The sequence below is a fragment of the Lepus europaeus genome, chromosome 6 (assembly GCF_033115175.1).
Source record: "Lepus europaeus isolate LE1 chromosome 6, mLepTim1.pri, whole genome shotgun sequence".
Lineage (NCBI taxonomy): Eukaryota > Metazoa > Chordata > Mammalia > Lagomorpha > Leporidae > Lepus > Lepus europaeus.
The window spans coordinates 65,620,679-65,646,776 of NC_084832.1; the positions used below are offsets into that span (position 1 = coordinate 65,620,679).

Sequence of the window (26,098 nt, forward strand, 5' to 3'; positions counted from 1 at the left end):
CATAGTAGTAAATGAAAATTTCACATGGACCTTTTCATTAGCTGTTAGGAGAATTATTGAAAGGAACAGTGTAATGATAGCAGAAATAACTAAACAAACCAAGAAAGTTCACCGCAGATATGCAAGGTCACATAATTAAATTGAGAACATTAGTTTTGTTTATAATGGAGACTTTCACACAGTTCCATTTTATAGCAAGCGCAAACCAGTAGACAGGGATTATCCTCAAGTCGGTCGCATAAGCAGCCCCAGTCTGTCTGTGGTGAGTGCTGGGATATGTAGGTAAACACAACAAGCATAATCCTTGTCCTTATTCAGCCCCCAGCCCAGTGTGGAATACAAGCATCAGATCAGTGATTAGATAACTCATTAAAACATTATATGATAGGAAGTGCTGGGAACCCCTAATGGTCACACTTTGGCTGCTTTGAAAGCAGATAACTAGAGGACCTTTCCTTATGCAGAGAGTTAAAGGGAAGCATTCCAAGGAAGTGGGGTTTACATAGCTCCTTAAGGAGGAGAGGCGTTCCCAGGAGGCAGGAGCACTCCAAGCCCTGGAGAGAGCTGGTAGGAATCCTGGAGTGGGAAAATGTGAGCGACCATGTGGGTTGACCTTATGAGAGTATTAGGAATTGCAGACATTATTCTTGGGTGGTGGAAACCAGTAACAGTTTGAACTGGGGAGTGACATTTTAGCAAGTCAATGAGACAGTAGTCAGTGATAGATTGGTAGGAATGAGAATGGATGTGGGGTGGCTATGTGAGAAGCTACTGCTGCATCCCCTAGAGAAGGTGAGATCTGGACTCCCAGGGGTGGCTGTAGGGGCAGAGAGGAGGAGAGGATCTGAGATCTTTCTGGAGATTTTGGAGATTAGGGCTCAGCTGCATTTGGCAACTGATTGGGATAATAATGACTCCCAGCTTCTGTTTGGAGCATTTAGGGAGACCGTGATGTCATTTCCTGAAACCAGGAATGCTGGAGGCAGGGCAGGATTGGGAGAGACTGTCACAGCATTTGAACTGAATGTGTCTAGGAGACATCCCTGGGGTGGTGGCAAGGAGACAGCCATCTAGACATTTGCGGATCTCACGAAGAAGATTATAGCCTAGAGAAGGAGCACATTTAGTTTTACACATTAAGCATCACTTCAGCCTAGAACAAAATGCAGTAACTATAAGGTCAAATATTTTATTCAAGAGGCTCCATGGTCTGAGGACTGACTGAGGCACTTCTTTAGCCATATATTTCTTTCTTTTTTTTTTTTTTTTTTTTTTTTTTGACAGGCAGAGTGGATAGTGAGAGAGAGAGACAGAAAGAAAGGTCTTCCTTTTTGCCATTGGTTCACCCTCCAATGGCCGCTGAGGCCGGTGCATCTCGCTGATCTGAAGCCAGGAGCCAGTTGCTTCTCCTGGTCTCCCATGCAGTTGCAGGGCCCAAGGACTTGGGCCATCCTCCACTGCACTCCCGGGCCATGGCAGAGAGCTGGCCTGGAAGAGGGGCAACCGGGACAGAATCCGGCGCCCCGACCGGGACTAGAACCCGGTGTGCCAGCGCCGCAAGGCGGAGGATTAGCCTGTTAAGCCACGGCGCTGGCCGAGCCACATATTCCTTATATACAGCTGACCCTACGGGGTATGATGTCACACTCTTTGTGAGGCACCATGCCACACACTGGTACAGGCAGAACCAGCCGTTTCCAACACTGACTTTGCAATACTCCATGTTACAAGGTATGTTGTAAATATCTTTTTAAAAATTGCACATTTTGACATGTATTAAATTTTTATTTTTTTAGTTTTTTAAAACGTTTAGACTCTGATCCAGTTCCACTAGTCAGAAATGTGAATATATGAAAATGTTCTTCTTAGCATATTATATAATACTTAAAAGTTAAGAAAAATCTAAACATAGGTGAAATAAGACAATACATATGAAAGGATATTAGCCTCCAACAATTACATTATTACATTTATGATATATATTTTAGCATAGGTACATTTTATAATTTTCAAACTTTTATTTTAAAAATATTTTGGTGATGACTATTTTGATAAAAAAAATACATAGCATGAAGTTTGCCATTTCATCATTTTTAAGTGTACAGTTAAGTGGCATTACGTCTATTTGCGGCCAGCGCCGTGGCTCAACAGGCTAATCCTCCGCCTTGTGGCGCCGGCACAGCAGATTCTAGTCCCGGTCAGGGCACCGGATTCTGTCCCGGTTTCCCCTCTTCCAGGCCAGCTCTCTGCTGTGGCCCGGGAGTGCAATGGAGGATGGCCCAAGGGCTTGGGCCCTGCACCCCCATGGGAGACCAGGAGAAGCACCTGGCTCCTGGCTTCGGATCAGCGAGATGCGCCGGCCGCAGCGGCCATTGGAGGGTGAACCAACGGTAAAGGAAGACCTTTCTCTCTGTCTCTCTCTCTCACTGTCCACTCTGCCTGTCAAAAATGAAAGAAAGAGAGAGAGAGAGAGAAAGTGTTGGGGAGGGCTTCCTTGAGGAGCCGGCCCCTGAGCTATACCTTGAAGAGGGAGAAAAGCTCTTCCCCAGCGCCGGCGCCGTGGCTCACTTGGTTAATCCTCCACCTGCGGCACCGACATCCCATATGGGTGCTGGGTTCTAGTCTCGGTTGCTCCTCTTCCAGTCCAGCTCTCTGCTGTGGCCCGGGAGGGCAGTGGAGGATGGCCCAAGTGTTTGGGCTCCTGCATCTGCACGGGAGACCAGGAAGAAGCACCTGGCTCCTGGCTTCGGATTGGCACAAAGCCGGCCGTGGCGGCCATTTGGGGAGTGAACCAATGGAAGGAAGACCTTTCTCTCTGTCTCTCTCTCACTGTCTATGACTCTACCTGTCAAATAAAAAAAAAAAAAGCTCCTCCCCTCCAAGAGCTTATATTCTACTGGATTGGGGCAGTAGACAATCAATTTTTTAAAGATTTATTTATTTATTTGAAAGTCAGAATTACAGAGAAAGAGGAGAGAGAGAAAGAGAGAGAGAGAGAGAGAATCTTCTATTCCCTGGTTCTCTCCCCAAATGGTCACAACAGCCAGAGCTGGGCCAGTCTGAAGCCAGTAGCCGGGAACTTCTTCTGGGTCTCTCACATGGGTGCAGGGGCCTAAGGACTTGGGCCATCCTCTGCTGCTCTCCCAGGTGCATTAGCAGGGAGCTGGATTGGAAGTGGAGCAGCCAGGACTCCAACCAGTGCCCATATCGGATGCCAGCACTGCAGATGGCAGTTTAACCCACTATACCATAGCGCTGGCCCCGATAATCAGCTTTTTTAAAACACACAGATTAGGAGGAAGACATGAGAGCAGACAAGGAAAGTGTCTCTAAGGGAGGTGGCATTTAAACAAGAATTTACATGAAGTTGGAGGGGAAAAAAGGATTTCTGTATTTTCATGCAGCTTCTCCTTCATTCATTTGACAGACATCACTTCTTGGCCTTTTGGCTAAGATCACATGCATTTGACAGACAGACAGCGCTGCAGCCTGTGTGCACCCAGCACTGTGCATGGTTGGTTGCTGTTGTGGGGTAGTTGGTTTTGGAAGGGGGAGGAGATGATCAGGAGCTGCTATGGGTGGTTGGTCACAGACGCAATGCAGCAAGTGATTTTATTCTTCCATGGACAGGAGTATATGCAGCAGAATGGTATGGGATATGGGAAGAAATGGGTATGGGAAGATATGGGAAAAAACTAACAAGCAGAATCGAGAGAATGGGGATTTTTTTGTTGTTCTTTTTGATCTTAAAACAACAAATCATCTGAGACACTTATGTGAGAAACTTTACTAACCACATTTGCAGTATAGCACTTCATTAGAACAAATTGATGATCTAAATAAGAAAAATGTCAGATCCCAACAAATAGAAAGCTATTTTATGTTCTTTTCAGAATACAGTATTTTTTCACTAATGTAAAATATAAATATTTCTGACATTCATAAGTATGAGTAGGCTTTGGGCTTACCTTACGTAGAAAAAATTACTTCTGTTCTCATTACACAAGAAGTTTGATTTAGGAGGTGACTATAATCGAAGATTATCTGTCATGATGTTTTGTAGCCACACCACTAGAATAATCCTAATAATACGTGTACTATACCTTGAAGTTTACAGAGTGATCCAGTGTAGTTGCGACCTAATTCTCACTACCGTCCTATGAAGTAGGTGTCAGCTAGGTTGTTGTTATCATTATTAGCCAGTTATCATTATCATTGTCACGGTCAGAGTAATCAGGTGTCACCATCTCAATTTTACAGATGAGGACACTGGCAGTTAAAAGATATATAAGTTATTTGCATGGAATCCCCAAAAAGAAGACATAATTTTAAATTCCGATATTGTAGCCCAATTACAAGTGATGTTCAAGAATAACAAATCTGTAATAGACATTTCTCAAAAGACAACATATGGATGGTCAACATTTTATATTTTATATTTTAAAATGCTCAACATCATTAATCAGGGGAATGTAAGTCAAAACCACAATGAGATTCATCTTACTCCAGTTAGACTGACTGTTACCAAAAAGAAAAACAAAAGTGCTGGTGAGGATGTGCAGAAAAAGGACCCTTTACACACTGTTCGTAGGAACATAAATTAGCATAGCCGTCATGGAAAACAGCATGGAGGTTCTCCTAAAAATAAGAAAAGACTACCATATGGACCAGCAGTGTCACTGCTAGGTATCCAAAGGAATTAAATCAATATGTTGGAGAGATACCTGCACCCCCAGTGTTTATTACTGCACTGTTTTTAATAGCCAAGATATGGAATCAGCCTATGTATTTTCCAAAAATGGATGAATAACTAAAAAAAGATGTGAGGTCTGTATGTGGCTGGGCTGGGGGTTTATTTGCAGTGGAATACTATTTGGCCTTTAAAAAGGATGAGATCCTATCACTTGTAACAGCAAGTGTGACCTGGAAGACATTATGTTAAGTGAAGTAAGGCGGATACAGAAAAACAGATACCATATGATCTCACTCATGTGAACTCTTAACAAGGTGATCTCATTAAAGTAGTGAATAGAACTGTGGTTACCAGAGACTGGGGAGGGGAGAGAACTGCAAATGCTTTGTCAGTGAATAACAAAGCCACAGCTAGAAGGGAATAACAGGTTCTGGTAATCCATTGCACAGTGGGGTGACTATAGTTAGCAATAGGGTATTATATCTCAAAATAGCTTTAACAAAGAGGATCTTTTAATGTTCCTACCATCAAGAAAGTTAAATGGTTGAAGAGATGAATATGCTAATTACCATGATTTGATTATTATACAATATATACTTGTATTGAAACATCGCATTGTACCCCATGAATATGTACAATTATTATGTACCAAGTTAAAAGAGGAAGAAAAGTCTAATTGAACATTTTTAAATCCCATTTACTTCTGATCTGTTATTGTCAGAGTGGGTGATAGGTAACAGTTAAGAAAATGTGGTTGATATTTCCACAGACAATTCGATATTTTCTACTCTTAGAATGTGTCTATTTTTTGAAGGTAATTTAATTGTCTTTCATTTCCCTCCATTCTTTATAGTTGTTGATTTTATAGTACCTTAAGTCAGGGAGAGAATTCATAATGATGGGGTTTTCATTGTTGGAGCCAATATTTTTCTCTTGAGGGACCGACTCATTTGTTCTTTCAGCAGAAATCTCTGTGTGCCGGGGACTGAACCAGATCCTAACTCCTTTGCGTTCTCATTTCTTTGATGAGAAACCTTGTGACTTTGTGACTAATGTCTGGTGTATGTGTTCTGTCAGGTGGGGTGACCGCCCTGTGTTGGGACCCGGTCCAGCGAGTGTTGTTCTCAGGCAGTTCGGATCACTCCGTCATCATGTGGGACATTGGAGGGAGAAAAGGAACAGCCATCGAGCTCCAAGGACACAAGTAAGGCTGCTTTTACAGAGAACTTCGAGAAAAGACTAGGCTGAATGTTGGAACATGGAGTGCGGCCCAGATCCCAGGCAGGATCTTAGCCTGGGGCGGGATGTGGCAGGAACACAGATACAGCCAGCCACTTGGATTTATGTCTGTGCAAAAGGATGCTTACATTCTTAACATTTTATTCCTCAGAGAACTTGAGAGTGTGTACAGAAACTATAAAATGAAATAATGGCAGCAAATAAATAAAAGGTAAAAATTAGAACCAGGAAGAAAAGAGTAAAAAATTTCAGAGCAAAAGAAGAAAGAGCTTATAAATACAAGTCAGAAAAGCCCACAGTTTCAGTCACTGAGCTCAAGTGTGGCTTCTTGAGGAGGGACAGACAACACCCTCACCCAGCGCACACTGTTCTTCAGCAGCTGTTTAGCGACTGCCTGTTTCCATTCCCATCAGGCTGTTCTTCCTTGAGGAATGGGCTTCGAGAGCAAGAGCAGGGAAAGCCTGGTGTGTCCTCGAAGCAGTTCTCAAACTCAGCTTTGCACAAAGAATCACTGAGGAGTTGTTTGAAAGTGGATTCCTGAGCCCTGTCTTCTAAGATTCTGGTTGCTGGTCTGGAGCCATGGGAATCTGTGTTGTGACACAGCCACCCAGGCAACTGTCTGCAGGTGACTCTCAGACCGCCCTGAGCTGCCCTTCCAAGCGCTGCCACCATCCCTGGGGGCAGAGCCTGTCCTTTCTTAGCAAGGAGTGTTATATTTGCTTTACAATGCTGAGCTAATCTGCTTGGTTGTTACTGGTAAAGATTTCAAAATGATATTAAGAGTGACCCTAGCAACCATTCACACAATGTCAGTTACGCTTCTGTGAATAAATGGGTTTTTATTAGTGTTAGCTTTTCCTGCCTGGAACACTGGCTCCCCAGAACTCTCCTAAGTAGTTAAATCTCCAGTTTGGGATTATTGGATATCAACTAATTATGTTTTGGAGGGCCCATGACAAGTAATTATTTTAGTTTAGAGTTTACGGTTGTAGAAGCAGCTTTGAAGCCCTGTTTCTCTCAGCAGAGAACAGCCCCCTTGTCTGGGGCCTCTCCTGGCTGGTAGGGCTGCGCAGACCAGACCCCCTCAGCTCACCAGAGGCTAGCCTCTCTCATGTTTAACTCCATGATCGGGGAACACACACCCGTTTACGTCATCCACATAAGTGGATGTTTACGTCACCCACGTAAGTGGAGAGAAAGAGAATGCAAACCACGATTCCATTGACTAGCACTCAAGTTGTGACTTACGCTGCCAGGTAATTCCTGCCAGTTCAGACTGTCTCACCACAGTCCCTGTCATCCACGTAGGAGATTCAGGTGGAGTTCCTACTGGCTTTGGCCTGTCCCAGCACAGGTTGTTATGAGCGTTTAGGGAGTAACCAGCTGTTGGGGGATTTCTCTCCATCCGTCTCTCTGCCCTTCAATAAAATGAAAATAGTAATAATTTTTTTAAAAAAAAAGGTAAATTTAAATATGTATAGATATGTGTGTGTTGTAATGCATCAGCCCAAGAATAAAGGCCTAATAAATGACAGTTAAAATTATTGCTAATAAAATCTATAGGTCAAAATCACACTCTTGGATATGACTACTATTTCTGTTGGTAGCATTTCCTATGGAATAATTGCAACATATGTCTGATGCCTCTATTCCTGTCATTCAGCAAATGTTTGCTGAACTCCAGCTACAAACCAGGCTTTGTATTAGCCTGTTTGGAAGCACAGAAGTAGGAAAGTAGTCCCTATCTTAATGGAGCTGTACTGGTTGGAAGTGTGAGGATGGGTTTGCCAAGTTCACAGGACAGTGGGAGGCCTCAGGAGGAAAGCTGGTGTTGATTTGGATCTTAGGGGGTGAAAGTCTCATCATCCTTAGGATTAGGGGTTTACTCAAAATAGAGTATGACATGAACAAAAATACACTGACTTTAGGAAATGCAGGTGCACAGAGGCTCAGGGCCCAATCTGTACTTCTGCCCTCACCACTAAATAGCAGATGTCCCTGGTGCTAAAATAGGTACCCTTAGAGGGGTTCCTCAGTTCAGATTCAGACTGGCTGTGGCCCAAGGATCTCGGAGGGCTGGGAAGGAGAGCTTTTTGGGTCCTTTAGGCATAGGGTGACCCTAGGTATCATTATCCAGGAGACCTCACATGTGTGACTTGCTCATGAGCCTTCTCTTTGAAGGTTTGGAAGACTTGGGTTTATGGGAGAGTGAGATATCTGGTGGTAGATCCATAGCTAGATTTTTACCACATAATGTAGACTTTTCATTGAAGAAATGAAAGATGCTATACATATCAGTCCCCCTACCCATGGAAGATGGAAGAGGGTCCACGCTGACCTTTAGGCAGATGTTAGCCTGTCTGAGAATCTGTTTCTATAAAGAGCACAGAGGCATCTCTGCCCTTCTCCCTTAAGCATCAGACACAGGGACTTCATCATGAGTGTGTGACTTAGGCAGTCACACAAGGCCCCATTCTTAATAGAATGTGACGTTCAGTTTAATGCTCTGCTGTCACCATCTTATAATTCTTAATACATTTTTAACAAAGAGCTTTTATTTTCATTCTGCACTGGTCCTCTCTAATTATATAGCTGGGCTTGATCAGACATGTGTTGCTTCTAAGACTGGTGAGAAAGCAAATGAGGTCATCCCACTAAGTGTAGTATTTATAGATCTCAGATCCTGGTTGTGAAAGTGTGGGTTTGTGCACTCATCAGAGCATTTGCAGTGTATCATGGAGTAGTCATCCATGAAATAGCAGCCAGTTTTTGAAATGCTTTCTCACATCAGGCATTTCCTAGTGATGTCAGATGATACATGAATATAAGAAACTATCTTTTCATTCTCTATAATCCTTTAATCTATGAACCTGGGGATGCTCCCTCACCTAATTTTTAACCATAAAGTAGTTATATTTTGTATCGTTAAGTCAAGAATTACCTGAACAGCTTTATTATAAAGCTTGGGGTCCATCACTGTTCCACTCGTCTGTGCTGGGATATTCACTGGAGTACTGGAATCCCATAAATTATCTATTCGTTGCTGAATGTTGCTGCCAGCAGTAGGTAGCAAGGCAGTTCCTTCTGCAGGTTATTTTGATTTTACAAGATCATTGACGTGTATCAGGGCACCCTATCAAGTGAAATGCAGTTCAAATCGCAGAGATAGGAGTCTGTTTGACTAGACAGATGTTTCTTCTTTCCCATAAGTGTCGCAATGATGATACTCGGTACCACTTCTAAGAGTAATAACCAGGAGAGGTAGTGAGAAAAAAAATAAATTCATGTCAAAGATTTTTTTTTAGTCACTAATTAATAAGGCACTGAGTAAGATGTTACAGCAATCCGGAGGAATATCCAGAGTAAAACTGCACCTAAGCAGGAGAATCTTAGGAAGCATTTGTCAATGAACGCAGTGCTGACGTCTTCCATGGGAAGGAGTGAGAAGGTTTCTTCACTGAACAAGCTTTGTTTGCAGTCATATCAATGTTCTACAAGTTCCAGGGTTGTAGAATGGCTCTGTTAAAGATCGTGAGTTACAGACCCCTTTGGAGTCAGATAACACAGGGAGCTGTGCTAGACAGCACCAAATACTCCATTACAACGATACTCAGTTAGCTCTTTTTGCCCATTTCAACTCTCCCACTGTCTGCCTACCAGTTTTCCCCCATCCCCAGCCCATAATTATGATAACCTCAAAGATTATTTTTTTAAAAGAATTATTTATTTATTTGGAAGGCAGAGTTACAGAGAGGCAGAGGCAGAGAGAGCGAGAGGTCTTCCACCTGCTGGTTCACTCCCCAGATGGCTGCAATGGCTGGAGCTACGCTGATCCCAAACCAGGAGCCAGGAGCTTCTTCTGGGTCTCCCATGGGAGTGCAGGGGCCCAACGACTTGGGCCATCCTCCATTACTTTCCCAGGATATGGCAGAGAGCTGGATTGGAAGTGGAGCAGCTGGGACTCAAACTGGCACCCATATGGGATGCTGGCACTGTAGGCAGCAACTTTACCTGCTACAGCACAGCGCCGTCCCCAGCTTTGTAGGCCTTCTTGAGTTTGTGTATCTAGAGCCACACAGTATTCAACAACTGTTAAAGCCAGAAACTTAACTTCTGCCTGGAAAACTTAACTGGATTTTTCAAGTCCTCTCTTATTTGTCATCCCATATCTAGGGAACTAATCCCAAGAAAGTCTCCACCATGTTTCACCTACAGTACTTACAACCTTGATTGAATTTCTTGAGGTTTTGCAGTCTTTGCTAGGTTCTGGTACTGTAAAACCAGGATTATACAAGCTAGGTTACCAGGCCAGTCTCCTGGAAGAGCAATGTAGGTCTTGGCCCCATGAGTTCGTAAAGTAGCTAGTCATGTCTGATTCAGTGAGCATCATTCTTAAATATGGAACTTCAGGAAAGGTTTTGGTTGTATAATTGATTTTTGTCCAGTTATATCTTGTAAATTGTTTTTCACTGAACCTGTGCAGTTAGGTACATTGCCGTGAAAACTAAGAGGGCTTTGTAACGTTTTGGAATTCTGGGCAACCAGTGAGAATTGGGGGGGGGGGGGGGGGGGGGGGTTGCCTGTCCAATGTTTTGATTTAGCTTATAAAAGCAGAATTTACTAAATTATATATTGGAGATACCTCTAAGAGAGAAAGGCAACCTCATGTATACAGAAAATAGAACATTAACAAAACAATATTCCAAACAAATAACCTTCATAAAATTTCCCTTATCTGTTCTTCAGTCCTCTGAACTTTAATTAGTTCTTTTTCTCTTGGTTCTTGGTATAGTAGTCCATATTCATGAAGCCATCTGCATCTAGACTAAAAAGAGTCCAGAAATCCAAGGAAATTCTTAATCTACTGGCACAGCTTTAAAATCACCTAAGCAATGTCAGCTCAATGTTCTGTACCAAAGAGTCTATTCTCTGAAATGCTGATGATTTTAAAATACCTAGTACATGGCATATTGTCCCGGAAACTCTGAAGCTGTGTTGTGGAAGTCACAGGCTCTGAGCCTTCAGGCAAGCATCAGAGTAGTGCAAAAGTTATCTGTAGATTGTGGAGATTGAGTGAGATAATGGTTAACTTGTCACTGTCACCAATGTCAGAGTGGGTGAGAGTGGAATTCTCTATTAGGATACCCTACATAACTCAAGAGTTTTGATCAGTATTTTCCCTGAAAGAAAAATATATTACAGGCAATGTGGGCACTGGCAAATCTCCAGAGACTTTTCATAATGCACCCAATTTCTGAAGTGTTTGTATTAATGATGTGTTAATGACGTTTCAGTAATGCTGACTTAACCTAGGGATGGTGGAGCATCTCTTCAGCTCTGACAACTTTTGCCTTGCGACTCTTAAAATGGTAACACATCAAACACAATTATTTATATCGTCTTCTCAATAGGGTGAAGACATGAATCTTTATGGCTTTATAGGACCTCTTTGGGAAGTCTCAAAGAGAATTTTAGTAGTAAAACACCTCCTAAAATTTCTTTTTTTTTTTTTTTGTCAGAATAGAGGTTCAGTCTGAATAAGTAAAGCTACCAGAGGTATCAGAGGAGTTTTAGGTGCTTAGTGAAGTAGTAGCATGGGTGCCCAAGAAGCACTACCTTGTTCATCTTTGTAATCAGAGTAGCAATGAGACTTTGAGAAATAAACATAGAAAATTATACCATTGTAAAGAATTTGGCTCTTTTTATAAATGAGAGCCCTTTGTGTTTTTTTTTTTTTCTTAAATAATCAAGGACATTAATCAAGTCAACATAAAGCACTGACAGTAATTCTGTGAGACGTAAAATCTCTGCTTGCTAGGCAGATTCCACAGACGTTTAAAAAAAAAAAATCCTCTCCAATTGTAGTCAGAGACATTAATCAGTAAACCAAGGAAGCAAGCCATCAAAGCTGAGAAAACTTTGCCAAACTGCAGTGCTTTTTATAGCTTTTTTTCAGACTCAAGTATTCTAAACGAAAGCAAATAAAATTCACTTTCCAAGTTCTGTCCTTCATGTTTTCCCTTCTCATTCCAGAACAGAGTGACACTTTAGGGTTGCCTTTTCATCCTTATTCTAGGAAGTACATGTGGAGTCTTCCAGAAGCTGCCTGACGAGAGGTATCATGATACGTGCAGAAACAGATGAACAGCCAGCCCTCCCCTATTAAACTGAGCATTAGAAAGACTTGCAAAAATGTTAATACCACTTTTCTCATGAAATCTTTTTTTATTTTTGAAAACAAATTTTTTGGGGCCAGTGCTGTGGCATTGCAGGCTAAGCTTCTGTCTGTGGCGCCGGCATCCCATATGGGTGCCAGGTCATGTCCAACTGCTCCTCTTCTGATCCAGCTCTCTGACTATGGCCTGGGAGAGCAGCGGAAGATGGCACACGTGGGAGGGAGACCTGGAGGAAGCTTCTAACTCCTGGCTTCCAGTTGGCCCAGCTCCGGCCACTGCAGCCATCTGGGGAGTAAACTAATGGATAGAAGACCTTTCTCTGTCTCTTCTTCTCTCTATTTCTCTCTCTCTGTATCTGTGCCTCTCAAATACATATTAAATCTTTAAAAAAGAGACAGAGAATTGTAAGATCTTAAGAAATTTTTTTCAAAAAATATGTATGATGTTAAAATGGAATTGATTCATCATTGCTATTTTCCAATGTATCAGTATTTTTTAATTTCTCAATTTTAATTTCAAATACAATACATATTGGTAACTCTCACTCATTGAAACCAAAGCTCTTTGGTGTCTGTCCTCAAATAAGTTTCTGGAGTGTAAAGAGATCCTGAGACCCAGCAAGTTTGAAAAACACTGCTTTAAGACAAAACTACTCTCTTTGTTTTTCAAAAACAAAAGCACATACAACAGTTGTATTTCTTTTTCATTATTGCCAAACCTCACGCTTAAATTATAATAATTAATCAAAGTAACATAAATTTCATAGAGAAAATATTTAAATTTCATAGAGAAAAATGGGAGGAGGAATTTAAATGGACAGTGGAGAATCATCTTGTCACATGTAGGCATTTCAACAGACTTTTCTCTAGCTCATGAAAACACAACCAAAATTTCCACTGTGGGGCCAGTGCTGTGGCGCAGTAGGTTAATCCTCTGTCTGCAGCACCAGAGTCCCTTATGGACACTGGTTCTGGTCACGGCTGCTCCTCTTCTGATACAGCTCCCTGCTATGCCCTGGGATAGCAGTAGAAGATGGCCCAAGTCCTTGGGCCCCTGCACCCGCATGGGAGACCTGGAAGAAGCTGCTGGCTCCTGGCTTTGGATAGGCACACCTCCGGCCACTGCAGCCAATTGGGGAGTGAACCACCAGATGGAAGACCTTTCTTTCTGTCTCTCCTCTTACTCTCAAATATACTGCTTTTACATACCCTTAAAATGGATAGAAATGAATTCAACCATTGATAAGACCCAAAGGAATAGCATCCCTACAGGGTGAAGAGATAAGAAGCAAACGTAAATTTAATATCATATGTTATAATCAAAGTTTCAGTGCTCTAACTTAGAAATTATCTAGGCACCAAATGGTTATCTTTCAGTTCACTCAAGTTACTATTAGTCTGTTTTAGGTTACCTAAAGATCTTAGAAATTATCTTTAAGATGATATACTAGAATATGTAATTACTGTTTATATAAAGAGTGTATTGTAACAATTATTTAATGAAACCGAACACAAATTTATATATTCAATAACCTTAAACATTTAGGAGTAATATGAACTTATCTGACCAGTTATAGGATAACATAGGATGTAAATTTAATAAAAATAAACCCAGGTTAAAAAAAAAAAAAAAACCCTTGCAGCGCCGGCACACCAGGTTCTAGTCCCGGTCGGGGCTCCAGATTCTGTCCCGGTTGCCCCTCTTCCAGGCCAGCTCTCTACTGTGGCCAGGGAGTGCAGTGAAGGATGGCCCAAGTGCTTGGGCCCTGCACCCCATGGGAGACCAGGATTAGCACTTGGCTCCTGCCATTGGATCAGCGCGGTGCGCCGGCCACAGCGCACCAGCCACGGCGGCCATTGGAGGGTGAACCAACGGCAAAAGGAAGACCTTTCTCTCTGTCTCTCTCTCTCACTGTCCACTCTGCCTGTCAAAAAAAAGACATAGCTGGTCTTTTATTTTTTAATCTATCATGTGAGTCCCCTTTGCTGAATGAGACTAATTGTAGGAACTTAGATTCTTTATTTTTATTAAAGATTTACCTATTCATTTGAAAGTCAGAATCATGCAGAAAGAGGAGAGGCAGAAAGAGAGAGGTCTTCCACCCGCTGGTTCACTCCCCAATTGACCGCAACGGCTGGAATTGTGCCGATCCGAAGCCAGGAGCCAGGAGCTTCTTCCCAGTCTCCCACATGAGTGCAGGGGCCCAAGGACTTGGGCCATCTTGTACTGCTTTCCCAGGCCATAGCAGAGAGCTGGATCGGAAGTGGAGCAGCCGGAGCTAGAACCAGCACCCATATGGGATGCCGGTGCTTCAGGCCAGGGCGTTAACCCACTGTGCCACAGCGCCGACCCCTGAACTTGGATTTTTAAAATGTTACTGAGTTGGTTCACAGTTTCCAGGAAAAAAAATATATATATATATTTTTATTTTAAATCTGGCACATTTAAAATGTTAGAAGGGGCCGACATTGTGGCATAGCTGGTAGAGCGGCTGCCTGTGAGGCTGGTATCCCATATGGGTGCTGGTTCAAGTCCCGGCTGCTCCTCTTCTGATCCAGGTCTCTGCTAATGGCCTGGGAAAGCAGCAGAAGATGGCTGGAGTGCTTGGGCCCCTTCCACCCACATGGGAGACCTGGAAGAAGCTCCTGGCCCCTGGCTTTGCCCTAAACTGTTGTGGCCATCCGGGGAGTGAACCAGCAGATGGAAGAGATCTCTCTTTCTCTCTCTGAACTCTTTCAAGATAGATAAATCTTTTTAAAAATTTTAAAGGTTCAATATATCTATTTTCTGTGAATTTTAGGAGTATTCTACATATGTAGACACCTGTTTATAAACCAATACAAATGAGTTATTTTAATGTTGGAAGTATATAATCTAATTTATGGACACCCTGTGGTAATAGGAAAGCATCCAGTACACAAGAGACAAAGCCCTATCCAGATTGTAGACATGCAGATATACAACAGTTTAATAGCTTTAGCTTTACTTTCAGTCGCAAGTCAAGAAGAAAGAAAGAAACACACACATACCCCACCCCCCAAGGAAAAAAAAATCACCAAAGGGCTTTTCTTCCCAGTAGATACAAAATTCTTAATTGATTTGAGCTAAAAATAGACAAGCATACAAAGAAAAACAACCAAGAAACCAATGCCCTATCCTCTCTCTCTCAATAGACAATTGGCGTCTGTAATCCACTGGTCATGATCACCAAGTTGTCAGCCATAAAGCTGAATTCTCCACCGTTTCTGCCACTAAGAAGGAATAACTTGTCAGTGATGTCCAACCCAGAAAGATAAGGCACAAAATCAGGAGAGGAAATAAAATCTACAGAAACAGAGTCAGTGAAATTCAAGTCTATGACCGCTTTGGATTCACTCTGGGAGACAAGAAAAGACAGGCCCGAGCTTAAGTCATTATGAGATCTAAACCTCATGGTAGCACGGTGAACCTGGCTCCCCCAGGAAAACCTAGTGGGCACCTCAGTCTCTTCTTGGGGCTTAGCAAGTGAGAGGACCAGACCGTTCAGACTTATTTTGAATCTTCGAGACTCCTTCCCGTGAGCATTCTGAAAATTCCAGCAGGTTTCTAAGACCCATTCATGGGGCTCAGGAGTAGTGTGCGTGTTGGCCACTTCTGCTGGGATTTCTGCCCTCCGGCTTCCATCTGCTGTCCTCGTTGTGGCTGACCTCGGTTTCTTTCACAGTGACAAAGTCCAGGCCCTGTCCTACGCACAGCACACGCGACAGCTCATCTCCTGTGGCGGTGATGGCGGGATTGTCGTCTGGAACATGGATGTGGAGCGGCAGGAGGTAGGTGGCACCGCTGGCAGCGTCGGGCTCTGCAGTTTGGGTCCCTTCTCCCTTCCTGCTGCTTCTTTGATTAAACCTGAAATCAGAAATGTTGCGATTTTTACCCCTCACACATTGACATGTGACATTATTGTGATGAAGATTTCATGAGGACTTTGAGACTAAACTGTGTAGACTCTAAATCTGTTACGCCATTCCCAGCAAAAGTCTAGATGAGAACAGGGAACCATCCATGTCTTGGTGATTAACCCTTTGGTTTACAATGTCCTATGAAAACAGAAAATTCATATGCTGTTATTGAGAAATAGCAGCCAAGATGAAGTAAATACCTTTAGCTTGGTGCTAACAGAAATATCAGAAATGATTGGTTTGGGGCTTCTTTGAGTCATGTTCTAAACAGCTTCCCAGATGTGAATACATACTGTAAGGTTTTTAGCACATGTTTAAATGTTATCATAACACTCTCTTTTATGATTTTTCTTTTTAATCTCTGAGTGTCTTCACAATTATGTTTATCAACCATCCCCTTTGACAAGTATCTTGAAGGTCCCATTATCTAGCGTTATTCTGGGTAAACTTCCTCTTTGACAGTGTCCATTCTTCTCATTTATTTCTAGCAGGATGCAAGAATTATATAGAAAAGCAACACTTTAAAAGAATAAAAGGGATTTCCCAAATTTCTTTCCATGTCCTCACTCCAGTCAAGAGAACAGTTGCTATTACCCACAATGTAATGCCTTTCAAAAGCCAATAATTAAATGCTTAAGGAGATTAAAGCTTTATTTGCTCAAACCATAAATCCACAGGAGTTCTATTAGTAACTAATTAAAATGGTCATTACTGTTAAGAAGTGGAGAGTTGTAGAATACTGCTTTTGAAAAGTACACTTGGCACCATCAGTGTGAAGGCAGTGGATCATGACAGTGAGTACTGGTGATGTTAACAGATTCCCGTGGGACCTTTGTGTCCTGGCTCAGCTTGCGCATGGTAGCCTGCTTTGGAGTAGGGAGCAGGATGCCTGGGGTGTCCCAGTGTCTTTCTAGGCTTAGCTGACCAAACCAGAGAAGGGGAGGATGGCCAGGTTCTTTTCCTCAGTGCAAGTGGCCTCTACCCTTTATGAAAGAGGCCCAAGAGAAGATAATGCTGTGGTTTCCAAAGATAAATCCAGGTGGTTGGGGCGGGCATTTTGTGCCTCAGATTAAGCCATTGCTTAGGAAACCCACTTCCTGTATTAAGTACCTGGGGATTGATTCCCCCTGCACTCCCAATACACTCTGCTCACAGGAGAGACTCACACAGAGCTCCTGGCTCCAGGCTTCCACCTGGCCCAGCCTTGGCTGTTGTGGGCTTTGGGGAATCAGTGTGTAGAAGATTCTCTCTATATCTATATCTATATCTATATCTATAATCTATGTTTGTCACTCTGCCTTTCCAACAAATAAATAAACTTAAGGAAAAAAAAAGAGAAAGTGGTTGACAGTCTGTTGAGCCATCATGTATAAATTATGCCTCTTGACATGCAGATATGTGAGCACTCGATACTTGTTGACTGATTTAAAATCTTGTTGAGTGAGTCAACGCTCTAAGTAAGCATTGGAGATGGCTCCATCCATATTTTGCAAGCATCATATTTTATCAGCATACATCTCCTGAGTATATTTTCTTGTAACTCGGCATCCATGAAGCTGCAAGTGCTGTGGGGTGCATGCCCTGTCATGAGGCAGTCCTTACTGTCTACTGACAGACTTTCTGGCAGGGGAAGACATAGACAAGAAAATCCAGATTCTATGACGGGACTTTAGAAAGTTGGTGCTAACAGAAATATCAGAAGTAACTGACTAATTGGACTGAAAAGATAAGTTTGGGGGTGGGGAGAGGCAGAGTTGATACAGAGGTTAAGATGCAGCTTGGAATGCCCACATTCCATATTGGAGTACCTGGATTCGAGTCTCAGCTCCACTTCTGACTTCAGCTTCCTGCTAATGCTACCCTGGGCAGCAGAAAGTGATGATGACTCAAGTACTTGGGTCCCTGTCATCTACATGGGAGACCTGGGTTGCTCCTATCTTTGGCCTGGCCTAGCCCTAGCTGTTGTAAATATTTGGGGGAGTAAACTAGCAGATGATAGATCTCACTTTCTCTGTCTCTATGCCTTTCAAAAATAAAAATAAAAAAGATAATTTTAGGGAGCAAGTATTTAGCCTAGCAGTTGAGATTCCCTTGTTCCACATCAGAGTACCAGGTTCTGTACTCACTTCACCTCCTGACTCCAGCTTCCTGCTAATGCAGACCCTGGGAGGCAGCCACGATGACTCAAATTATGGGGCTCCTGCCACCTATATGGGAGACCTGGATTGCGTCCCCAGCTCCAGCTTTGGCCCCAAGTCATTGTGGGTGTCTGAGGAGTGAACCAGCAGATTGGAGCTCTCTCTATCTTTGGTTATTGCTCTCTGTCTCACAAGTAAATAACTTTAAAAAAAAAAAAATTTAAGGCCGGCGCCGTGGCTTAACAGGCTAATCCTCCGCCTTGCGGCGCCGGCACGCCGGGTTCTAGTCCCGGTTGGGGCGCCGGGTTCTATCCCGGTTACCCCTCTTCCAGGCCAGCTCTCTGCTGTGGCCCGGGAAGGCAGTGGAGGATGGCCCAAGTCCTTGGGCCCTGCACCCACATGGGAGACCTGGAAGAAGCTCCTGGCTCCTGGCTTCGGATCAGCGTGGTGCGCCGGCCGCAGCAGCCATTGGAGGGTGAACCAACGGCAAAAAGGAAGACCTTTCTCTCTGTCTCTCTCTCTCACTATCCACTCTGCCTGTAAAAAAAAAAAAAAAAAATTAAGTAAGTTTACTTTAGTGCAAAAATTTTTAAACTCCGTGCAGAGCTTTTTATAATATGTATCCACATGACCTTTATGAGGAACCCATATATTAAATTATGTAAGGGATGAAGTTACAGTCAATGAAAGAACACTACTTCTGGCTATCCCGGGAAGGGTGTTGGCTCATGTTCTCAGTAAAGGGTTTGAAGAAGGCCAGGATGCTGAAAGACCCCTGGGGCCTGGACATGCTCTGACCAGGCACATCACGGGCTTTGCAGGCCAAGAAACACCAGCACAGAGGTCAAGGTGAATGTGAGAGGTCACTTGTGGTGTGCTGTACTCAGGAGCAGTCTAGAAACTTTTGGAGACAAGAGGATGGCAGATGGATGATAGGTGGGGGCAGATGATGGAGACCTTGCAGGGCTAGTTGTGTATCGGGTCGACATCCATAGGTTTATGTGCTTATACAGGTACTGAAGTCCGTTTTTCTCAAACTTCATCGTTCTTTGAAAGTACATATAAGGGGCCAATACTATGGCACAGCGGGTTAACGCCCTGGCCTGAAGCACCGGCATCCCATATGGGCACCAGTTCTAGTCCTGGCTGCTCCTCTTCTAATCTAGCTCTCTGCCTTGGCCTGGGATAGCAGTAGAAGATGGCCCAAGTCCTTGGGCCCCTGCACCAGCGTGGGAGACCTAGATGAAGCTCCTGGCTCATGCCTCCTGGCTTCAGATTGGCGCTGCTCCAGCCATTGCGGCCATCTGGGGAGTGAACCAGTGGATGGAAGACCTCTCTCTCTGTCTCTATCTCTCTCTGTAACTCTGTCTTTCAAACAAATAAAATAAATCTTTAAAAAAAAAAAGTACATGTAAAACAGTAGTCCCCCTTATCCTCAGAGATATATTCCAAGACCTCCAGTGACTACCTCAGACTCTGGATAGTACCATTTACTATCTCTATATACTGAGTTTCCCTGTCTTACCTATGGCATTGCCACACAGTACCAGAGTTAATGTCTTTTACCCTGGTGCCTCCCTGGCTGGTTCCTCTGCTTTGGGGGCCATTGTTAAGTAAAATAAGGACTACTCTGGCACTGCATTGTGATGTCACAACAACTGATCCCATTGTGGGGTGGCTTTTTTTTTTTTTTTTTAGATTTATTTATTTATTTATCTATTTATTTGAGAGGCACAGTTATAAAGAGAGAAGGAGAGACAGAGAGATCTTCCATCGGCTGGTTTGCTCACCAAGTGGCCGCAACAAGCAGGGCTGGGCGAGGCCAAAGCCAAGAGCCAGCAGGAGTTTCTCCCAGGTCTCCCACGTTGGTAGCAGTGATCCAAGTACGTGGGCAATCTTCCGCTGCTTTTCCAGGCACATTAGCAGGGAGCTGGACTGGAGTGGAGCGGCCAGGACTTAAACCAGCACCCATATGGAATGCCGGCGCTGCAGGCCACGGCTTTAACCTGCTACGCCACAGCATTGACCCCGTGGGGATGGCTTCTAAATGACTGATGGATAGAGTATACAACATGCATACATTGGACAAAGGACTGATGCACATCCTGGGTGGACAGCAAGACTTCTATCACGATACTGAGAACAGTGCACACAGCTAAGGCACATGTGTCATGCAGTAGTTAAAGCACTGCCTGGGACACCTGCATCCCTCACCAGAGCACTGGGTTCAAGTCCCAGCATGGGCTTCTGACTCCTACTTCATACTGATGCACACCCTGGGAGGCAGCAGAAGGTGGGTCCCTGCCACCCTAATGGAAGAACTGGATTCTGACTTCAGCCTGGTCCAGCCCTGGCTGTTGCAGTCATCTGAGCAGTGAACCAGCAGATGGGAGCTCTGTCTCCCTCTCTCTCTCTGTCTCTCTGCCTTTCAAATAAATAAAGTTAAAACTTTTTAAAAACAATAGTGAGCAATTTAAAACTTACCAATTATTTGTATCTGGGATTTTCCACTTACTATTTTATGATTGCAGTTGACTGCAGGTAATTGAAATCACAGGAAAGGGAACTGCAGATAGAGGGGACCACTATCCATGTCCTTTGTAGAAAAGCTACAGAACACTCATTAACAGAAAGCATGTCAGTTACTCAGGAATACCACCACCCAGGAACATCACCCTAACTTCTCTGCATATGCCTTTTTTTTCTTTCATGCACACGTGGGAGAGGTGTTTTTGGTTTTTTTTTTGTTTGTTTTTTTGTTTTTTTTTTAATGAAAAATGGAATGATACTACACATGCTGCTTTATTTTCTTTCCCTTTCCTGGTGCCCCCCCTTCCCTTCTCATAGAAACACTCTGTGAGGCACTTTGTGTCCTAAGCACACTGCTTCCTCCTAAAAGTTATGATGGGGGCGGGGTGGGGGGGTGAGTGTTAAAGTGTGCAGAAGGGATGCACTGCCAGGCTGCTTCTGCTTCCAGATGTTCTCCTGGAACCTTGTTTGAGCTCCCCCCATCTTGGGGTGCTTCTGCGTGGGACGCCAGAGGCACATGTTCGCTGTTTCCCAAGCAAAGGGCAAATAGGGTGCCTCAAACTCCCTGTTTCCACACGCAGTGCCCAGGGGACCACCTTAGATGAGGAGACTTCTGAGAGCCTGTGGGAAAATGAAATGAAAAGATAAATTTAAATTTATTTTATGCAAAAAAAGAAAAAAAGTTGAAGTCCGTGCAGTTTTTTACCTCATTTTCCGTGAAGTTTTTGAGGATACCTCCTACGTGTGCCCTCATACCTGTGTCCCTGTGTCAGACCGTCAGAGCTGTAAGAGTGGGAGGGTGGTGATCTCTTTTTTTTTTTTTTTTTTTTTTTAGATTTATTTATTTATGTGATAGAGTTAAAAGAGAGGAGAGGCAGAGACAGAGAGAGGTCTTCCATCCGCTGGTTCACTCTCCAATTGGCTGCAATGGCCGGAGCTGCGCCAATCTGAAGCCAGGAGCCAGGAGCTTCTTCCAGGTCTCCCATGTGGGTGCAGGGGCCCAAGAACTTGGGCCATCTTGTACTGCTTTCCCAGGCCATAGCAGAGAGCTGGATCAGAAGTGGAGCGGCCGGGACTTGAACTGGCGCCCATATGAGATGCCAGCACTGCAGGCAGCGGCTTTTACCCACTACACCACAGCGCCAGCCCTGGTGGTGAACTCTTGACTGTGCTAAACAACCACCAAACAGCTACACCCACATATCCACCCAGGGGCAGGCACATGCCCCATCCTCACCAGCAGCTTCACCAAAACCTCTTTCTGGTTTTGCCTTTTTGGGGATGGGTGAAATAGTATGTGAATTGCATGTGTATATTCTGTCAGTTTTTTAGCTGTTTCCAGTTGATTTGCAGAGACTGTATATTACAGATACTGGCAGGGATCCTCCTAATCTGTTCATTTTGTGCAGTTTGCACTAGTTACTTGGGTTTTTGTTTTGGTTTTTTTTTCAGTTTATGATTTGCTGAACATTTTCCATGTCTTTTATTTTTCTACATAGTTTTTAATAATAATAAACTGATATTTGAGAAATTGTGCCATAAACAAACATTAATCTGCCCCTTCAGTTCTCTAAGGAAGATATCATTATGGGATATGAGTAACATTATTTTATTTTATTAAGACTTATTTATTTCTTTTTTTCCAAGAAACCTTTTATTTAAGGAATACAAACTTCATGCTTTTCGTAACTACAACTTTAGGAATATAGTGATTCTTCCTACCGTACCCACACTCCCAACCCTCTTCCTCCTCCCTCTCCTAGTCCTATTCTTATTTTTTTTAAAGATTTATTTATTTTACTTGAAAGGCAGAGTTAGAGGCTGAGGCAGAGAGAGAGAGGGGTCTTCCATCCACTGGTTCACTCCCCAGATGGCTGCAACAGCCAAAGTTGTGCCAATCCCAAGCCAGGAGACAGGAGCTTTCTCCAGTCTCCCATGTGGGTGCAGGGGCCCAAGGACTTGGGCCATCCTCCACTGCTTTCCCAGACCATAGCAGAGGGCTGGATTGGAAGTGGAGTAGCCAGGACTTGAACTTGCACCCATTTGGGATGTCGGCAGTGTAGGCAGCAGCTTTACCCTATGCCAAAGCACCAGCCCCACCCCATTCTTATTTTTTACTAAGATGTATTTTCAGTTAACTTTATAGACATGATTAACTCCATACTAAGTAAAGAGTTCAACAAATTGTATGGAGAAAAAAAAAAACTGTTCCTCAACAGTCAAGACAAGGGCTGTTTAAAGTCATTGCATCTTGAAGTGCTAATTTCACTTCTGTAGATTACCTTTTAGGTGCTGTATTAGTTATCACAGATCAGGGAACAGATGATATTTAAGAACATATGATATTTGTCCTTTTGAGACTGGTGTATTTCACTAAGTATGATATTTTCCAGTTTCATCCATTTTGTTGCAAACAACAGGATTTTTTTTTACCACTGTGTAGTATTCTATGGTGTATATATCCCAAATTTCTTTATCCAGTTGTCAGTTGACAGGCATTTGGGGGCGTCATGTTGTCTTCCTCATTCTTGTTTCTTATTGGGCATTTGTGGTGATACTTGTTGGGTTCCCCCTCCCCCCGCCCCATGGTGGCTTTTATCATTGAACTATGCCTCTGTGGCTTGATGGAGTGTCTGCTCTTTCAGTGAATACCCAGAGGCATGTGCTGGGTATGGCTAGAGAGGGGGGTGTCTAAGGTGACACCCAAGTGGGGCGTGGCAAATCTTTTTTTTTTTTTTTTTTTTTTTTTATCAGAGGGGAGGTTTGTTCAGCTCTGCTGGCATAATCTTGCACTCACCCCCTGTCCTCAAAGGAAACCAATGCCTGGTGCTAGCCCCAGTAGGTACAGTTTTCATCTGTCACAAGAACCACACAAAAGATCCACACAGTCCTGGGTGTAAACACGGATCCTGCAGCAGTGACCCTCTCCAGGGAATCAGGGAGCCCCGGGCATGTAGAGCATGTGGAGCTGCCTACAGTGACTGCCCAAAGTCCCAGCCACACCCTGCACCCTCCCACACAGCCACTGTTTTCATTGTCCCAGCACACAAGGCTCCCACAGTCATGAACTCCCAGCCCCCTGTCAATTCTCGCAGCCAGACTCAGGTGTCTCCTCTTAGCTGATTTCTGAGTGCTCGGATACAAGCTGGCACAGCTGTTACATATGTCCAAAATGGCACCTGCCCTCTCTCGGCTAGTTACAAGACATGATGCTGGGTGGTCAGGGAGAGAGAAACGTGCTCCCTTTTCCCCCCTCTAGTTTGGCAAGTACACTATCCCCCACGGTGCTCCAAGCCGGACTCCCGCCAGGCTCTTCCCACAGTCAGTGGGTTGGGCTGCTGCAGTCTGGTTTTACCTCTGCAAAGCTGGTGCTGAGGCTTTCAGCTGCTGGGGTCCTGAGCTGTATGCGTTCATTCCCTCCATGAAGGTCCACAGTGTCCCTCTAATCTGCCTCTTCCCTGAGACTGCACTGTCTCCACTTTTTTTATAACTACCTTACCCTGGACTAGAGCAGTATGCTCCCTCCCTATCCTGCCATTTTCCTCAATATATTTTTTAGTATGTGAGGTGCATTGCTAATTCAGGTTTTTCAGGTCATTAGAACTTCCTGATTAACCCAATCTGATTACAAACTATGGGCATCATTTGATTTGCTTGTATAACAAATACATTTTTGTTTCTTCTTTTTTTTAATCTTCCTGATTTTTCTGCATCACAAATCTTCTGAGAAGAACCACAGCACAGATAAATCTTTTAAGGGTAAAATGTTTTTCACTTAAAAATTGGTATTATTTTGTTAAATCTGTCTCTCAATTAAATAGGATATGAAAATTACAAAGTTAAATCAAGATTTACTTCTTTGATTTGATTTTATTACAATAAATAGATGAGAAACAGAGCTGTTACATTGTTACCTTTTTCCTTTTGTTTCCTTCTGTTTTTATTTTTGTTTTTAACAAAATGTGAAGTGTCAGGTTTATTTCTGCCTGAGGGTGGAAGAAGCTGAATCCTCAAACCTGGCCCATAGCACAGACAGGCCTTGTGGGGCCGCCACTGTGTTGCCTTCCTCTGTGACTCTCCAGAGCGGCTGGCAGCTGTCTGCCATGTGTCCCAAGCTTGTTCACACTCAGGCCTCTTTCATAGCAAGTGTCCTTGCACATCGACGTGCCCTGGATGAAGTTCACTGTTGGGAGACCTGGGAGGTTGGTGGCCAGGCTCCTGGGGTCCTCTGTTGTGTGGAAGGAGATGCTGTCCTCTGCCAAGTGACGAGCTGCAGGGTTGTAAACAGAACTCTGCAAGCAAATGCAGTCGCCAGGCTTGCAACCTAGGAGGAGTTGCTAAAGAACCACTTTCTGTGAACATTCTTTTCCAACCTGCCAGCCATAGTTAGAGTACAATGATATGAAGCCAGAACACCAGGACCTATGAGGCAAGGGACAGAGTCTCAAACCCCACAAGGCACTGCCATGAGGGGACAGTGGACAGGTAGTGTCCCTGCGTGCCCACTGTGGTCAGGCTGTATCATTGCAACACTGGTGGCTATGTGTGTGTGTGTGTGAGAGAGAGAGAGAGAGAATGATTTGCAGTTGGATAATGTTGCACATGCTCCGAGCTAGTGAAACTGCATACAAACAGAGGATATGAGAGAAAGCTCCAAATTCTTAACATGGCTGACAAGACCCACGCAGTGCAGCCCTTGCCTCCTTCTGGCCTCCCCCATCCATCCTGACGTGTCGACTGTCAGAGAACCCCAGCTGGATCAGGCTCCCTCCTACGCCTCTGCCAGAGCACTCTGGCCATCACACACTTTTTTAAATCATTCTCGATAAGACGTGTTCGTGCTGGTCTTCCCCAGCAAATTACAGGCTCCGTGATGGACGAGATGACTGGATTCACCACTGTGTCCCACCCCCGGGGCCTGACATTTAGTAGGCATTCAGAAAATACGTTTGAATCATAGACCGAAAGCCATGCCCCTGCTGCTTATAAACACGTCCTGAGTCCGGAAGTCTCCTCGGCGTTAGAGGCACTCGTGTGCTCACCACTTCTCACTGTGCCTTCTTGTGTGTTTTATTTGACAAGACTCCTGAATGGCTGGACAGCGACTCCTGCCAAAAGTGTGATCAGCCTTTCTTCTGGAATTTCAAGCAAATGTGGGACAGTAAGAAAATTGGCCTGAGGCAGGTGAGTGAAATGGATGCTCCGTCCAGGTGTAGCTGTGTGGAAGTAACCTGTGATCTAAGGAAGAAATAACACCCCAGGGTGGGCCTTGTGGCGGGGGTAAATTATCCCCCTGGAGTCACCTTGTGACTGCACACCAATGCACTCCCTTTGCCTGCTGGAGCTCACCCTGCTAGATCCACCTTCTTGTAGTGCTTTGTTCCC

At 43.9% G+C, this 26,098-nt stretch overlaps 1 protein-coding gene across 1 annotated transcript in view; it reads left to right on the forward strand.

The window, feature by feature from the left end:
• Positions 1–26,098, forward strand: part of WDFY2 (WD repeat and FYVE domain containing 2) — a 194,522-nt gene that overhangs the window by 161,823 nt on the left and 6,601 nt on the right. Inside the window, exons 7-9 of the mRNA XM_062194250.1 lie at positions 5,771–5,897; positions 15,812–15,917; positions 25,796–25,897. Of these exons, the coding sequence (XP_062050234.1) occupies positions 5,771–5,897; positions 15,812–15,917; positions 25,796–25,897 (335 nt within the window). The remainder of the gene's footprint in view (positions 1–5,770; positions 5,898–15,811; positions 15,918–25,795; positions 25,898–26,098) is intronic.